Source organism: Lolium perenne, chromosome 1, assembly GCF_019359855.2.
Source record: "Lolium perenne isolate Kyuss_39 chromosome 1, Kyuss_2.0, whole genome shotgun sequence".
Lineage (NCBI taxonomy): Eukaryota > Viridiplantae > Streptophyta > Magnoliopsida > Poales > Poaceae > Lolium > Lolium perenne.
The window spans coordinates 23082830-23100378 of NC_067244.2; the positions used below are offsets into that span (position 1 = coordinate 23082830).

Below are 17549 nucleotides of genomic sequence, written 5' to 3' on the forward strand. Positions count from 1 at the left end.
GCGGGGGTGTGTACGTAGGCTTGGACAAAACTTTTCCCAGTATAGATAAGAGTGACATTAAGACTAATCTCTAGAAAACTATGTGTTCTTGTCGTGTTTTGTTGCAAAGATACACATGATTGTATGTCCTCTGTTCCAAATTACTCTGCGTTCTGGTTTAATAAAAATCAAACTTTTAAAAGTTTGAGCAAATATTTAGGAGAATATGTAGATCTATAAATCAAAAGTTATTAGAATCTTCATAATATTTAGGAAAAGTTAGTGGCATATATTTGATCAACTTTTCTACATGAATCGGATCATATGAATGTGCACGTACGCCTTCACGTACCGAGGTTTGTTCATGATCCTGCCGACTCGGAGGGCGAGTGTGAGGCTCGATGGAGTTCGGGTCGCGCCCGCGCCGACTCCGACCCGCGATCCAGTCCTAACCTCAGCGTGCCTCGGAGTCCGCGACGGTCACGCCGCCACGAATAAAAGGCCCGCCGCCTCACGCGCGTCCTCCCAACCCAAACCCTGCGCAGAATCTCCAAACAAACCCGATCGACCTCGCTCGCCGCAGCCGCCCCCGGCACCGCCCCCGGCACCGGCACCGGCACCGGCACCGGCACCGGCGTCGGCGTGCGCGTGCTCTAGTCACAAACTCGGTACGTGAACGTGGCGTAGAGAGACCGATCGATCTCGCGCGCGGCCAGGCGATGGCGGACGTGCTGGCGTACCTGCCGTACGTGGTGCCGGCGCTGGCGGACAAGGACCAGGGCGCGGACGGGCACCTGGCGGCGCTGGAAACGCTCTGCGTCGCGCTGCCCTACGCCTACCCGGACCTTCTCATCACCGTGGACAAGGTCGACTGCTTCGTGACGCGCCTCCCGGCCCTCGTCTCCGCCTCCGGCGCCGACCAGGGCAACATGGCCGTCCTGGCCGCGCAGGCCATCGCCGGGGTCGTCGAGCAGCTGCCGGAGTGGGCGGAGAGCTTCGAGAAGAACGGCGCCGTTCAGGCGCTCCGTGACCGCATGCTTGCCGTCGACAACATGGAGCTCGCCGAGAAGGTAAGTGCGTAGCCGTACGTGCTTAATTAATTTGACCTAGCGTCGCATGATCGCAAACCCCACACGCTTAAACCCTCCTTTTTAATAAAGTTTAACCAAATATATATATGAAAAAGCATCAAAACCTACAAGATCGAACTTATATTAGTAGAACCACTATGAAAGATTTCTTGCATTAGATATTGCAAGGGTTAATAGTTTGTTTCTATTCTTGGTCAAACTTTATGAAATTTGGCTTTGACTAAAAAATATATGCAACATAATATGGGATGGAGGGAGATTCGTAGTACTCCCCCAGTCCTATATGAAACTTGTCAAAATTTAAATGTATCTAGATATATCTTTTGATTAAGACGACTTTGGAGGAAGTATATTTGCTTAATTGGCACCACTACTTTAATAACTTTCTTGCTAGTACTTACTCACATGGCTAAGCAAATCAAGAGTATGTAATGAAATTTTAATTCTCTTCATTTAGTTTCATCAACTTAGTTTGATATTGCTAACATTCATATGTAGTACATTATTATTTGATTGGAGTACTCAACTTTTATGAGAAAATTTTAAATCACTACAGCTTTGTTAGCATCTAATCTTAGCGGTAAAATATCATTAAGAAATCCATGTTTGTATATTTTGCACAAAATAAAGAGAGAAGCTAGACAGGGCACAATAGAACAATTCCTCACTGGCTTTTGCTCTTGGCAGTGCCTGTTAGCTCTGAAGCTAATATGCGAGGAATGCCCGCACCAGTGCCTCCGCCACGGCGTCGCCGCGGCCGTGCTGCAGTTCTTCGACTTCTTCCCCACCAATGAGCAGGTCAGCCACCCTACCTTTTGCACGGCCCCGTCCTGCCGTAGACCCTGCGCAAACCAGACGTGCTCACAGCCTGTTTGTTGAAATACCGACAGAAAGTGGCGCTCAAGATCGTCGCCGAAATCGTCGAAGAATGCGACGAGGCGGACGTGCCCAAGGCTATGGAGGCCGCTCCAGCGCTCTGCAACCTCCTGCAGTCATCTGACAATACGGTACATGTGTTTCTCGTTATTATTGTTATGGGCTCTGCCTGTCTTGTTCTGTTCTCATCGATCTGTGTGACCAATGTCAGATACAAAAGTCGGCCCTTTCTTGCCTGTGTATGATCGCCTCCAATGCTCACGGCAAGGCAGAACACATGGATATGCTTTGCGAGTTGAAGGTGGTCGACACGGCCATGAGGATGCTGGAGAAGGATGGGTGGAAGACCATCGGTGATGAGAATTTAACTGTATGTAGCATGATCCTCTCCTCTCATTGGTTGCCAATTTACATTTTTACCACTTCCCTTGCCTTTTCTTAAGCACATGAGGATTCATGGACTAATCGGTGTGTCTTGCAGGGCATCCTTGGGCTGCTAAAAAATATTTCTTCAGCCTCAGCAAAGGCTGTGAAGTCCCTTTTCGACTTGGGAGTTTGCGATTTGCTCAAGCAGATGATAACTTATTACAGCTCCTCGCAGAGTAACAGTGACAAGGTACTATACCTTTTCTCTTCGGGTTTTTTTTTTACTGAACATGCACAATTTTGCGGTCATACCATCTTTTAAATACCAGAACTACTTGCAGCGGTGTTCTCATCGAGTTATGCACTTAACATATGCCACATGTTTATGACAAATTAGACCAATTCGTGTACTTTTGGAGGGTACAAGAATTGCAGCCTTTGGATTTAGTTTATATTTAAAGAGCTATGAATGTGCATCTGATATATCCCCAGTACAATAGATATGCGAATGACCTCTGCATCCATGGTGCTAGTTAACATTTTGGTGAAATGTCTTGACACTATTCATTTCCAAACTTCAGTTGCAGATGCTTGTGGAGCTCATCAATCAGCTTATGCGGCCTCTTGAGACATCCGACGCTCTAAAGAATGCCATCGTAGAACAAAATCCATACCTTGACCAGCTTTCTAGCATTGTGACACTTCTAATACAGGTATGAGCCCCTCGACATACATTTCAGTCAGTTAAGAAAAGGAAGTGACGCTATAACTGTCCTTTGACGTACAAATTTCTGCTCTCAACGTAGGTTGCAAAATGTGGTGCACTATCATCAGTTTGCTACACATGCATTGTCCTCATCGGCAACATTGTTGAAGTAAGCACACCTGCCTTCCTGATTGAGTTACAGAAGACTGCAAATCTCTCGAGGTGAATTTCTGCCACAGTTTATTGTCTTTTAAAGATGTTTATCGACTAAACGTATTTCATCTGGCATGTTTCTCATGTTTGTCTTTTTTTTTCTTGTATATCAGCTTTCTTATGTGCTTGTTGGCTCGGAAGAAGCGCCATGTCGTGTTCGAAACGCTCAAAGTTTCAAAGAGCCTCCTGAAAAAACAGCATCAGTTTTTCTTTGAGAGCTTTGACAAGGAGGGTGTGAAGCATGCGATTGATGCCATACAAGCACAAGAAAAAGATAGAAACTCCAATCGCAAGTTGAAAATGAAAAACAAGATGCAAGAACATTGTGTTTGCTTCAATTTAGACTCAGATGCATCTTCGACAGATAGGTGCAAGATTGAGAATAATGCTATCCTGAATCTAGCAGAAGAGATCAAGAAAAGCTTCTCTGTGGTGAAAGCAAGTAACAAATCTCCATACAGGTTGGGATGCTTTACTACATTCGTCAAAGGATACTTTGCTAAGTTGAATGGCCATACAATGACAACCCCCACACAGAATTTGGATCGATGCAGAGAGTTATCTGAAGTTTCGAGGAGATTATTATCGGATAAACTTCCAAGTACCTCTACTTTCGTGTTTGCGAAGAGCGGATCAGCCAAAGATTTATCAGATTATCTCTGCAATGTGGCATACTTGAAACCAAATCTCAATAATCGCCAGTACTTATTAGAGAGGGCTAAGGAGGTGCAATGTCGACTGCAGAAATTTGCTCATTTGGCTCTCGAGATGTCCAATGAAAGCTCTGTGAAGCCCCTTGAGATTTTGGTGGAGAAGCTCCTAGACTCTCTGCACATGTCTTATGACAGTTTTCCTGTCATATTATCTCATCATAAACAGTCTACTCGTGAGAGCACGATGATTCCTCTGAGGCATTCAGGAATCGAGGATTCAGAATCACTGCATATAAAATTTGTGAAGGCACGCAGAGAGAAAGAGTTGCAAGGTTATGGCGGTGTTCTCCCTATTCCTATTTCTTCAAAGCCAGATGCAATTGAAGCAGACCTTTGGCCTAATATTTGCTCTCCACGGAATCGGCAGGGATCCTCAAGATTGATGTTCTCTTACAAAGGCATACAACTCAAGTCATCTGCAACGATTTTTGAGTCACTTGTCCGTTTAATGAACGAGGGAAAATCTGATATAACGCTTGACCAATCTTTCTGGAAAGAAGTACACAGAATATCGTATAAGAGAAACAAAAGCAAGAAAACCTCTACTTTGAGCTCCTCTGATGCTCGGTTATCTGCTGTGCATGAAAAGCTTGAACAATCACTGCTGAAGGACCCATTTTTCAGTGCCATGTTCCTTGGGAAGCTTCCTGGTGATGTGGATGAATCTGATCCATCCTACAACTTGTTGTTCACGCTGAAAATTCTTGAAGGGCTTAACCGTTTTTCATACCAACTGTCAATGGATGAGAAGATACGCTTATTTGCAGAAAGCTGCCTACGAGATTTGGATGATATTAAGGTGACAATCTCTCCAATCCCACAGCATCAGTTCACAAGTATCCTTCTGACCAGTAAGCTGGAGCTGCAAATGCAAGAGAGCTTGTTTGAGGTTGGGCTGGTACCCTCATGGTGTGTCTATCTGGTGGAAACTTGCCCCTTCTTATTCTCCTTCAATGCACGGTGGAAGTACTTCTGCCTGACTCTGCATCGCTCATTCATGGGAGATGACACAAGTGATCCAGATTCACCAAACGAGGAAGATGAGGCAAGTGATGCTTCAAACGAGGCTGCTAATAAAACCAAGAAGTACAAAGTAACACGAGGTAACATTCTTGAAAGTGCTATATCAATGATGGCCAAACATGGGTCAAGCACCAAAACCATTGAGGTGGCATTTGAAGGAGAGGCTGGGACTGGGCGAGGCCCAACCATCGAATTTTACTCTACAGTTAGCCATGAGCTTCAGAGGTTTGGGCTTGGGATGTGGAGAGGTGATAATGCTAGAAAAGCAGAAGGAGAAACTGGATTCGTTCATTCTAGTTTTGGGCTCTTTCCACAGCCATGGTCCTCAGAGGTCACTTCATCAAGAGGGATCGAATTCTCTGACGTGGTACAGAAATTCAAGCTTCTTGGACATATTGTAGCGAGAGCGGTTCTCGATGGAAGGATCTTGGACATCTCGCTCTCAAAAGCATTCTACAAGATCATTCTTGGACAGGTAACTTTTTTTTAGCAATTATCCAGATGTATGTTTATCTCTTCCCTTTTCTTGTCTCAGTTGCATCTCCTATGTTCTGATCATGGATTGTTATTCGGTTTTAGGAGCTTGATATCTACGACATCCCATCATTTGATCCTGAGCTGGGCAAGACTGTAGTAGAGTTTCAAGCCCTGGTTAAAAGGAAGAAGTTCTTGGAGTCATCTTCAGAAACGACATCCAATCCCTCTGCAGATTTGTCATATAAAAATGTGAGATTGGAAGATCTGTGCCTTGATTTTACTCTTCCTGGAAACCAAGAATATGAGCATGTTCCTGGAGGCTCAGACAAGATGGTCACACTTGACAGTTTGGAGGAGTATGTATATTTGATAGTTGATGCAACCTTGAAGAGTGGGATTGCCAAACAGATAGAAGCTTTCAAGTCTGCATTTAACGAGGTAAGTTTGGCATTGAATATTCATTAGAACAAAATGTAGTCCATCCTTGTATGGAGAGGACTGGTACCGATCGTTTCAAACAACTTGCAGGTTTTTGCTCTTAAGACCCTTAGAATGTTCAACGAGGAGGAGATGGAGCGCATACTTTGTGGTGAACATGATGCTTGGGCTGTAAGTATATTTCTCAATGATTCCTTCCTTCAGTTCTAAAGGAAGAGTTTCTTTGTCATGGTTCTCACTTTGTACGATTCTTGCAGTCAAGCAAACTTGCAGATCACATCGAGTTTGATCATGGCTATGATGCGCACAGTCCACCAGTTGTTAACGTAAGTAGAAGGCAGTCACAGGCTCTCAAATACTTGTTCTTTTGAACCCCTCATATCATAATAAAATGAAATCCAAATAATCAATAACGTATTGCTGCAGTTCCTGGAGATCCTAAGGGAGTTCGGAAGAGAAGAGCAGCGGGCGTTCATCCAATTCTCGACTGGTGCTCCTACGCTCCCACTTGGCGGCCTAGCTTCACTCAATCCAAAGCTCACCGTTGTGCGAAAGGTTTGTGATTCTTTTAACACAAGGAACTACTCTACTCTAATAGTACAGAAGCCTAATATTCCGATGAAACTTACCTGAACATGCATTGTTCCCAACAGCAATGTGATGGCTGCGTCGATGGTGAACTGCCAAGTGTCAATACCTGCAGGCACTTCATCAAGCTTCCTCCTTACTCCTCCAAGGTACCACGAAAGCGGACCCTTCCATTTATTTTTAGTTGTATATTTCAGCATCAACGATGCAAACTCGGGACGATTTCTCACCCTTCTGCGTTTTCTGGACCGCAGGAGATAATGAGAGAGAAGCTCAAATACGCTCTGGCCGAGGGTCTAGGCTCCTTCCATTTGTCATGACAAGCAGCGGAAGGGTAGAAGCACCATTTACATACTAGATTAGCTACACCATTAGCCACGGTTCCAGAGGAGAGGAATCGCATGTCTGTTCTGATTTCATTTTTCTGACCAGTTGATGTTTCCGGTTGGGGACAGTTGCTAGTGATGCAGCTCCAATTTTCTCCCCTCCGGTTAGATCAGTTCTGTACATTGATGTATATGTGTACGTTATATCTTGACACCCCCAAGCTGGGACTGTACTGATGCTGTTAGATTATTAAAAAAAAATGTGTACAAATGATAACTTCTGACTTCAAAACAAAAACTGATGTCTGATCAAGTGTTAGTGAAATTTGTGATAATCTGGAAATATAGAATCTACACTACCTCCGATTCAAGGAATAAGGCGCCCTCGTTTTACGTGTTTTTCGTTTGACTAAGAATTACTTCAAATATATAAAGATTATTTGTATGAAATTAATATCATTAGAAAGTGTTTTTTAATACGAATCCAACGATACTAATTACATATAATATAACCAAGATTTAGTTGCTAAATTTTTATGGTCAAACTTCGCCTTGGAATACGTGTGCGCCTTATTCCTTGGGACAGAGGTAGTACCAGTTAAGCTTGTGTAATCTGAGAGCATGGACAGGTACACTATGATCAGGGTTCCGTATGCATAACAAATCTGTATACGCTCTGCTATAATCATTTTTCAGAGAGCAAAATGAACACAATGAATCCAAATTTCAAACTCTGTATCTGACAATTATTTCTACTTAAGAGCACAGACTGACACGCCAATGATCAGGGTTTCCATATGCATAACAAGGCTGCATACACTGATATTATCAGTTCAGATAGAAAGATGGAACACGGCATATTGGTGGAATTTGTGATAATCTGGAAACATGGAGTATACACCACTATCAGTTAAGCTGTGTATCTGAGAGCATGGACTGGTACACTATGATCAGGGTTCCGTATGCATAACAAATACTTATGCGCTCTGCTATAACAAAGTGAATCCAAATTTCAAACTCTTTATAACAATTATTTCTACTTAAGAGCACGGACTGATATGCCAATGAGCAGCGTTTCCATATGCATAACAAGTCTGCATACACTCTGCTATTATCATTTCAGAAAGAAAGATGGAAAACGGCATATTCACTGTACAATCAGGAGCACACCATCAAAACAATTCTGCTACGAATACATCATAGCTTATTTGCCAGACAGTGCAACACAAATCTGATGACATATCAGAATGAATCCAATCAGGAGCACACCATCAAAACAAATTCTGCTACGAATACATCATAGCTTATTTGCCATACAGTGCAACACAATCTGATGACATATCAGAATGAACCCAAAATTCAATATTATAGATAGATAGATAGATAGAGATATAAAGCACCATCAATTGATGTTTTTGCGCCACAGATAACTCATCCACGGCATATAATTTAAACAACACTTTGTAGAAGACATCCCAAAAAGATGTAAATGGAAGTACTGCTTCACCACACAGTCTAACAAAAAAGTAGCTTAACTGACTGAAAATCCAAAAACTCTGAATGTTCCCTGCTACAGACAAAATTCCTTGCTTCATTTGAACATGAAACCTCCTCCATTGCCTCCTCATTTCCACACAAAAAAGTAACCTGCAAGGAAAACCATGATACTAGTGAGTAACACAAGAACAGGAAGTCTGCAATGTCATGCAGCAGCATACAAGAGAAACTACATCCTCAAAGATGAGCAGAACAAACCTGAATGATTCCCCCAACGCATAACAAGCTACAGAACATCTTCATCAGTGCTCAGTGTGCACTCTGGAGGATCAATCGGAGCGGCCACCGACAACGAGTAGGAGAGGCGGAAGCTGACCAGGTTCTCGATCAGCGCGCCGATCTTGGCCGTGCCTGAGAAGGCCGTCTCGGCGTCCACAGTCTTCTTGAAGACCACCAGAGCAACTGAAGAACTCTCTGCCCTGGCTTCCATGATAGGCCCAAACTGGCAGAAGATCTTGATAAGGTCTCTCGCCGGAGGGACGGCACTCTTACCGGCGAAGTTCAGCACCAGCCCAGCCAGCAAAGGTTCATCCTTGAGGTGGGCACCACCATTCTGAAGCTTCGCTAAGGGGTGCTGATCAGCAGTAGCCCCTGTGCAGCTTGTCAAGACACCTGGGTTCGCCTTAGGAGTGTTGCGTCCAACTCTGCGTTTCACCGGCGGTGACCGGGACATCTGCCGAGCCGCCTGGCTCATGAGCTTCCCCATCTTGGTGGTCATCTGGTGAGACAGGGGCTGTGGGGTTGGCTAGTAATCGTCTAGCTCCATGCCATCATCCGTGCCGCACTTGCTGCACCTTGACATGCTCCATTTGTCGACGACGTCTCCTCCCTTTGCCCTTCTCCTCTTGGCACTGGCACGGCGCGGCGTGGCCTCCATCATGGCGCCGTCGTCGATGCCGAAGCAGGCCGTGTAGACGGGGAGGCCCCTGGCGCCCCTCCAGCGGGTGAAAGCCCTGAGCTGCGCCGTGGCGACGGTGAGGTCGACCCTGTCGGCCCCGGCGAGCGGCTCCACGGCGAGCTCGGAGAGGTACCCGACAAAGGCCTCGCCTTGGAGCGCGTCCCTGGCGAAGGCGGCGTCCACCACCGCCTCGTGCGCGCCGCTCCGGACGCCCGCGTTGTCGATCGCCTGCCTCCTGGCGACGCCGTCGCTGACGGCGCACTCGCACGCCAGACCGGCCTCGACGCGGCGCGCGACCTCGCCCAGCGCGGCGTCGACGGCGGAGGCGAGCGGGGACAGGGTGGTGCCGCCGAACTGGACGCGGCTGTGGATGGCGGCGAGGTCCGGGAAGCCGTCGCGGAACGGGAGGAGCGCGCCCTCGTCGGCCACCCACGCGAAGGTCTTGTCCCAGAAGCAGGCGACGAGGGCGGAGCCGCGGCGCCGGCGCGCCCCGAGCGCGAGCGCGGACGCGTCCGCCGGGTCGAACACCTGCGCCGGCCACCACGGGTGGCCCCGCACCTTGGCCCACACCAGCCGCGGCGCCACCGCCAGCCCGCCGCGGTCGCCCTCCTCGTCTTCCTCGAACGGGCAGTCGTAGTACAGAGCGGGCACGCCCGTGGCCGCACGCGCGGGCGCCGCCTGCTGCTTCTTGGTCCGCCGGCCGTGGAGCAGCTCCGCCACGTCGGGGTGCATGACGCGGAGCCTCGCCGAGCGGCCCCCGGCGCTGCCGTGGCACTCGTCGACGTTCTTGGCGGCCGCCGCGCCTTCCTCCGGCGCCATGTGACCCGCGCGAGAGCCTGCAAGCGAGCAGCGACAAACGATCAGCGTGGGTGCACGTACGTCGTCGGTTCTTGGTGGAAGGGAGAGGTGCTTACCGGAGATTGAGCGAGGGAGGCGGCGGTGGACGGGGAGGAGGGAGCGGCGTGGAGACGGCAAAGCAGGGGTTTGGTAGGGGGTTTAGGAGGAAGTGATGAGAACGTAGCAGAGAGTCACAGGTACTGTACTGTAGTAGCCAAATTAGTAAAAGCTTATGTTGCTTTTTTTGAACAAAAAAAGTTTTTGTCATATTTCGAGAAAAAAAGTTTCTTTTTTTCTATACAGATCTTCTTATTACTTGGCAGAGATGCCATTCATTTGATTTGAGTTTTGAAACAAGAGATTGCTTCTTTATCATCAAGTACTACATCATCAGTTTTGATACAAGAGATTTTAGTTGAAAATTTTATGGCCAATAAAACCTGCACCATAAAGAATGTGACTGTGGTATGGTAATATTTTCGTTGTGAACCTTGTGGTTGTTGTCTAGTCTATCTAGCCTAGATGAATAAAGTTTCATCAGGGCTGTGTTCCTAACCACAGGGAGGCAGCATTGGGATGGGGATGCCCAGCAAAAAGATGGGAAGACGACAGAGGAAATCTGTTGCAAGAGAAGAGGAGGAGGCCAGAAAGCAAAAGTGATGGTGGTAGAAACGGCCTTGCCGCCTCTGAACCCTTCTCTGCGCCTGCTGCAGCAACTGCTGTCTGCTGGTTGCTTGGTAAAAGCTTCATGTTGACCTCATCCAAAATACTACAGGCGTGTCATGGCTCGTGAGAGCAAACCAATGGTGAATTTGGCGATGCTTTATGTGAATGTTTAAACGTTTCTCTACATCATGTCATCAGTATGTGAATTTCTTTCTCTCTTTCAAGCGGCCACTTTTAAAATTGTGATCTTCTTCAGAAACCGACCGTTTGATTCAATGAACTTCACTGAGTCCCGTTGTTATCACTACAAATTGGCATTACTCACACTAGGAAAAGTGCTACTTCTGTCGTAAAAAATGCCACAAAACTCCTTCCACATTGTGGATTTTATTTAAGAGTAACTCTAGCAGATCCTGTAAAAATGCCGAAACTGTAAAACAAACCGCTCGTTCTAAGTTTTCGTCAGTCGGCGCAAATCAAATCCAGGAAAGTCACATGACCCATAAATATATTTTAAGGGGTCCGAAAAATCCCGGAAAGCAGGTGGGATGTGATCAAACCTAGTTTGTAGCAGATGGAGTGGAGCTATGGAGCAAGTCCAGAACTCACCGCCAAGTAGCATCTCAATGGATGACTATGTGTGCGCTTTTCGTTTTGCATTGATTTTGTGATTGTGTTGCCCACAAATGCATTTATCTTGCATTTACTTTGTGATTGTAGGAAGGTGTTGGAGTGGAGAGGTACAAAGAAATGCAAGGATCCAAGGGAAAACCATTTACACTTCAACATTGTTGCAAGTTGCTAGAACATGTTGACAAGTGGAAGCTGAGAGATCAAGAAACACCACCAAAGAAAGGAACCTTGCTACAATTGGATGATGCTAGTGATGAGGAGAATGGATGAAGGAACAAGGGGAAGCCGGATGAAAACAAGAAGGTAAAAGAGAAGATAAAGATTAAAGCCGAAGCATCAAACTTGGCTCACAAGATTGATGAATTCGTGAAGTCAAAGAAAACAATGACGATCAAGACACTGGGAGCAAAGATGATCATGAACAACAAGAAGAATGCAATGAAGCAAGCTAGGTGGGATGCACTTCCAATTTTGGAGAAGACTCAAATCGCTCTTGTGGAGAAGAAGCCAATGATAGAGCTCATTGCCGACCAGAATAGGACAATGATGATAGATCCAAGCGACAAGGATGCCTACACAAGAGAGTGGTCGGATATGAGGAGACTTGAGATCATTAAAAGGAGAAGGCAAGCCCATCTTGATGCTTCAGCTAGTTGTGGTGCTGGTGGAGGTTATGATGGTGACACTACGGCGAGTGGTGGTGTTGGCAGAGGAGAAGGAGTCGGTGCTCCCTTGGGAACTCCTCTTTCTCCAGCGCCTCTGGCATGAAGAGGGTGGCGTCATCGCTAAAGAACGAAAATGATAAGGGGGATCCCAACATATCCTCCTAGGTGTTGCCCGATCTTTCACAGCGAGAACCCGGGTAGATAGATCCTCCCAACAACGCGATGAACGCAGCCTGGAGAAGAGGGACGAATCCAGCAAGCAACGGATCGATGAACGATACGCCTCAAACCTGAGCTAGACAATCCTTGATGAACACAAGAACCTTCGCAGCGGATATACTAGATAAACGGCAGCGCCGTACCCCCGGAGGGATGATACACGTGAACACACGCAATGTATTGTAACCTAAACTTTAGTCTAAACTTGTCTACCTAAACCCTAGCCGCACCATCTCCTTATATGAGGGGGTGGTGGCCGGCCAGCCCTTGTGGGCCTCTCTAACTTGGTTTGGACAGGCCCAAACCAAAACTGACTCAACTTATTAAAAACCCTTATTGGCCCACATATGACCATTACATAAAATAAGATAACTAGGCTCGTGGAGTCCTGAAATTAGGCTCCACATAGGCCTTCATGCCCGTATCATCCTCCCCCCTTCAAGAAGAGTTGTCCCCAACGTGTGAGGGTCTTCTGGAAAAGGTGACGTGATATGAACATGACACGTCCTCGCCGTCCTCAAGTCTTGCTTGCCTTCCACACCACATCGTCCCTCACGGCCCGCTTGACTTGATACAGCACTTGGCGCCTCCTTTCTTCTCCACATGAGCTTGGACTTCGGCGCCAATACCTTCTTCTTGCCAGGTTTTGATGGACACCTATGTCGCTGAACATGACCCTGCACAAGATGTGTAATGCCTGGGCCACATAAACGTCTCACACGTCCATCCTTGCCTCGATGCATCCGTGGTGTCGCGAAAAACTGGACTGCAGTACTCCTAGCACGGTAGTGCCACTGCCCACTGTCTCCACTGACGCGCTCGCCTCCCACTCCTCCCACGCGCATCTGCGCCATATGTACTGAAACACCATCAGCACAAACATCATCAGTCTGCATACTAGCATCAACACAAACTGGAACTGTAGCACATGCTGCAACATCCACAACAACAACAAGTGTAGCTTCAGCCGGCTTGTCACCAACAAGAACTGGCTTGTCATCTACAGGCATGTCTGAAACATCACCAACATCAATGCTCGGAATATCATGCACCTCTTGTTGCACTTTAGGCTTGTGCAACTTCTCCTTACGCACCACTAACTCCACATCGGACTTTATATGATCATCACCCATAGGCTTCAAAGTCCGCTGTTTGCCACCATGCATAAAAGAATATGTATTTGCTCTGCCAGCATGTGTCACATTGCGATCATACTGCCAAGGATGCCCAAGTAACAATCCACACACCTCCAATGGCAACACATCGCACTCTATTTCATGAACATAATCATCAAATGTAAATCGCACACGCACCTTGTGAGTAATCTTCAACATACCATAACTATTCAACCACTCAAGATGTTTAGATTCAGGAAGACGCCATGTAGACAACCCCAATGTTTCCACCATCGCCTTGCTAATGCCATTAGTACAGCTACCACCATCAATCATCAACTTGCAAGCCTTACCCTTGATAATGCACTGAGATGAAACAAACTCCACCGTTGAACCTTGTCAACTGTCTTGCATGCATCACCTTGTACCTTCTTGAATTGCATATTCAGCCCGCTCAATGGTACATCCTCATCAACAGTCACAGTAGTGCTTTTGGTATCAGAGCCAGGTTTCCTCTCCTCTGAACATATCACCTCACCCTTAGTGACTGTCGGTAGTGGAACAACCTCCTGAATAGGGACTATGCACTTGACAACTTCCTGTATTGCATGCACAACTCCGGACGGCTGCTCAATTTCCTCCATATACGGTAACACAAAACCATCACGAAGAAAATTCTTAAAGTCTTTCCAAGTACAAGCAAATTCTCCTCTGTCAACCGCATCACACCAATAATTGTCTAACTCCTCGTCCACACACCAGTGAGCGAGAACATATGCATCATAACCACTGAACTTCCCTTTGTATCGGCGACATTGAGTGAAACCCAATTCCATGTTCTTCTCCCAATCCCCATACTCCTCAACTGTCGCCAGATGGTGTAGATACCAACAAAGCTTGGATGCATGACGTTGTAGTCCCAGCCTAATGTACAGATAATCATTGAAAACATAACCGGACTTCTTGCCACGCGAACACCGTATGCCAAGCACATCGTCTGAAAACGAATCTGTCACGAAAGACTGCTGAACTGCCAGGCTGAAAGCTGGTTGCGCCGGCCTGGAAACTGGACGGGCCGGCCCAGCAGCCGGTTTGACCGGGCCTATGGCCGGTTGGTCCGGCCCAGTAGCCGGTCTGACCGGGCGGGTGACCGGTTGGTCCGGCCTGTCATCCGGTTTGACCGGGCCAGCGACCGGACGGATGGGCGGAACCCCCTGGACATTGCCCCGGTTGGTACCAGTTGTAGGGCCGGTTTTGGCCGGGCTGAGCCGGTCGGGAGCCCGGTCTGACCGGGTCTGGCACCGGTCCGGCCGGTCCTGTGTCCGGTCGGCCGGTCCTGGAACCGGATCCTGTCGCGATCTTCCTTCTTCTTTCCCGTCTCCAAACACCAAAATTCGCGATTTTGACACCTGGAACAGCCATGGATGATAGGCAAACTGCACCACAACAGCTCCAAACTTCCTCCAACTAACCTCCTTCGACCGAGAGCCAATCTCCTCCGATCTAAAGCCAATCTCCTCCGATGCAAACCGATCCGAAGAGATCGATCAACAAAACCTCGCCGTGAGCAACCCAGTAATCTGATACCACATGATAAGGGGGATCCCAACAGATCCTCCGAGGTATTGCCCGATCTTTCACAGCGAGAACCCGGGTAGATAGATCCTCCCAACAACGCGATGAACGCAGCCTGGAGAAGAGGGACGAATCCAGCAAACAACGGATCGATGAACGATACGCCTCAAACCTGAGCTAGACAATCCTTGATGAACACAAGAACTTTCGCAGCGGATATACTAGATAAACGACAGCGTCGTACCCCCGGAGGGATGATACACGTGAACACACACAATGTATTGTAACCTAAACTTTAGTCTAAATTTGTCTACCTAAACTGTAGCCGCACCATCTCCTTATATGAGGGGGTGGTGGCCGGCCAGCCCTTGTGGGCCTCTCTAACTTGGTTTGGACAGGCCCAAACCAAAACTGACTCAACTTATTAAAAACCTTAATTGGCCCACAAATGACCATTACATAAAATAAGATAACTAGGCTGGTGGAGTCCTGAAATTAGGCTCCACATAGAACTCCATGCCCGTATTAGAAAACCCGCAGCTCGTCGGCAGCATGTGGCTCTCCGCGCCCCGACGAATCGCCGGGGCTCTTCAAGGAGCTGGTAGAGTCCACCAACGATGTGCCGCCGGTGGTCAACGCAAGACAGCGGCACCATCATCAACATTAACGATAGTGAGTCTAGCGGCTTCTTGTCTTCTTTCTAAGATGAGGACGTTGGTGGTGGCAACGAGGCGAACAAGGCGTCCTTTGCCCGCCCGCGAGTAAATCTTGGATTTTGTTTTAGTTAAATTTCTTCTGGACCTTAATAAAAAAATCCTAAATATTTAAATGAAATTCGTCCGTTTCGTTTAGATTTTGATATTTCTTCCAAACTTACTTAGAGGGTATGGTTTGAGCAGCTCCTTCCAAAGTTGCCAGAGTTTCTATCAGCGCTCCAAAGCGCTTTTTTCGCGCACATGTGGAAATACCATAAGAGCATGAGCAATGGTGGCATACACAACTAGTTGCTCCATGTAAAAAACTTATCAGAAGCAACATGGTCAATTTTATATCTCCAATGGAAGCTACAACTTTAGTTAGGAAAAAGAGAGAAAGGACCCTATAAATATAACACTATGTATCTCTTTCTCTCTCCAAAAAGCATGCTTTTAAGGCTTAAGATCCCACTTCCTGAAGAGGAGGCTGCCTCCTCATCCGAACCTACTTTGGACCACCCGAACCTAGTTAAAGGTGTGAGGCTGTAGCTCTAGAGCAGTGCATTGGGCATGCCCTAAGGACATCTCTAGCGTCTCGATGCAAATGGACGCAAAGTGACCGCTTGTTTTTGCATGGTCAAAAATTAGGTTTGGCCCCAGCCCAGTGGTCTAACGCAAACTGACGGGATTGTACGGTGAGACGTATTCGTGGCACAAATTTAGGTCGTGAATGCGTTGACATGGACGCAGAGCAGTCAGCACGCGTGACTATGGGCGCCTCCCTTGGGCCCGCCTGGCAGTGGAAAATGGCCTGAACCGCCTTCTCTTCTGCGATGCCCTTTGATGGCACGCTTTGTCTTTACTGCCGGTTGGGGTTCTACGCCGCCATTAAGGGCAGACGACCGGATACCCCGTGTCAGAAATTGGACGAACGCCTCTCGGTCGTCTTTCTTAAGTGCGGATCATCAGCAACGCTCGCTGCCATCGCCCCATTTCCACTATCAGCCCTCCTAGTTCAGCTGACAACTTCCATAAGGCAACATGAAGATTAAATTGGTGTCGGCGTCCGACTCAAATGCACCAAAACGGGTAGTTTTGCGTCGGACATACGCTAACTAGGAGATGTTTGCGTTGTTTTGAGACAGCTTCTGACTGGGAAAATATGTTCGAATTCTCGTCCATTTAAGTGTTTTTTGTCTGCTAAAATATCCCTACGACTGGATTTCTTCCCACGGTGAATGGTCATATGCAGTTTTTCTGGATGGTTCGCGTGAATACTGTACACAACTCCATCAGGTACAGTACTGCGAATCACACGGAGGAAAAGATGGGATGTGACCAGAAGAAATCTGTTGCGAAAGAAGGGGAGGCCAGAAAGCAAAAGCATGTACGAACTGCCAGCTCTTGTCTGCACCTGCTGCAGTAACAGCTGGTCCGCTCCGCTCGTTTGGTTGGTAAAATGTTCACGTTGCCTTCATCTCAAATCCCAAGAATCATGACACCACATCAGTAACCAACAATAATGTTTGCTTAGTGAGAATTTTCTTCTTAATCTTTTACCACCCCAATTCATCCTTGTTACTTACCACAATTGTTGCTTAGTGAGAATTTTCTTTCATGTTTCCTCTAGCCCAAATCCGAGGCCCGAGTAGCTTTTCAACGGTGAAAATGTGTTGCATGGTGTGAATTCAAAAGTTTCTCATACCACCCTCCGTTTGTTTAGTTATAGCATATCCAACAGATGCCCCCGTCGCACCCCATCGCCCCAATGGAGATCCACACACGAAAATAGAATCGAACAGTGTGCTTTTTTTTTATCATATTTGTCTGGTTCCAACCTGCGGTTAGGCTGCTAGGATTGTTCGGACATGTCCCTAAACCCTAATCCAGCTA

The 17549-nt window shown here is 47.1% G+C and overlaps 2 protein-coding genes across 2 annotated transcripts; one reads left to right on the plus strand and one right to left on the minus strand.

Annotated features, from left to right (window-relative positions):
* Positions 1–698: 698 nt before the first annotated feature.
* On the plus strand, positions 699–7057 carry LOC127329115 (E3 ubiquitin-protein ligase UPL4). Its single transcript, XM_051355660.2, has 14 exons — positions 699–1049; positions 1701–1868; positions 1961–2077; positions 2158–2316; positions 2428–2562; positions 2894–3025; positions 3119–3240; positions 3345–5442; positions 5547–5882; positions 5973–6053; positions 6140–6208; positions 6309–6437; positions 6536–6619; positions 6725–7057. Exons 1-14 carry the CDS (start codon positions 699–701, stop codon positions 6788–6790), a joined length of 4047 nt encoding a protein of 1348 aa, XP_051211620.1. The 3' UTR covers positions 6791–7057.
* A 1497-nt stretch (positions 7058–8554) lies between these two features.
* LOC127329233 (PWWP domain-containing protein 2-like) lies at positions 8555–10171 on the minus strand. The gene has a single exon (XM_051355788.2). It carries the CDS (start codon positions 10068–10070, stop codon positions 9099–9101), a length of 972 nt encoding a protein of 323 aa, XP_051211748.1. The 5' UTR covers positions 10071–10171; the 3' UTR covers positions 8555–9098.
* Between the last annotated feature and the right edge of the window lie 7378 nt (positions 10172–17549).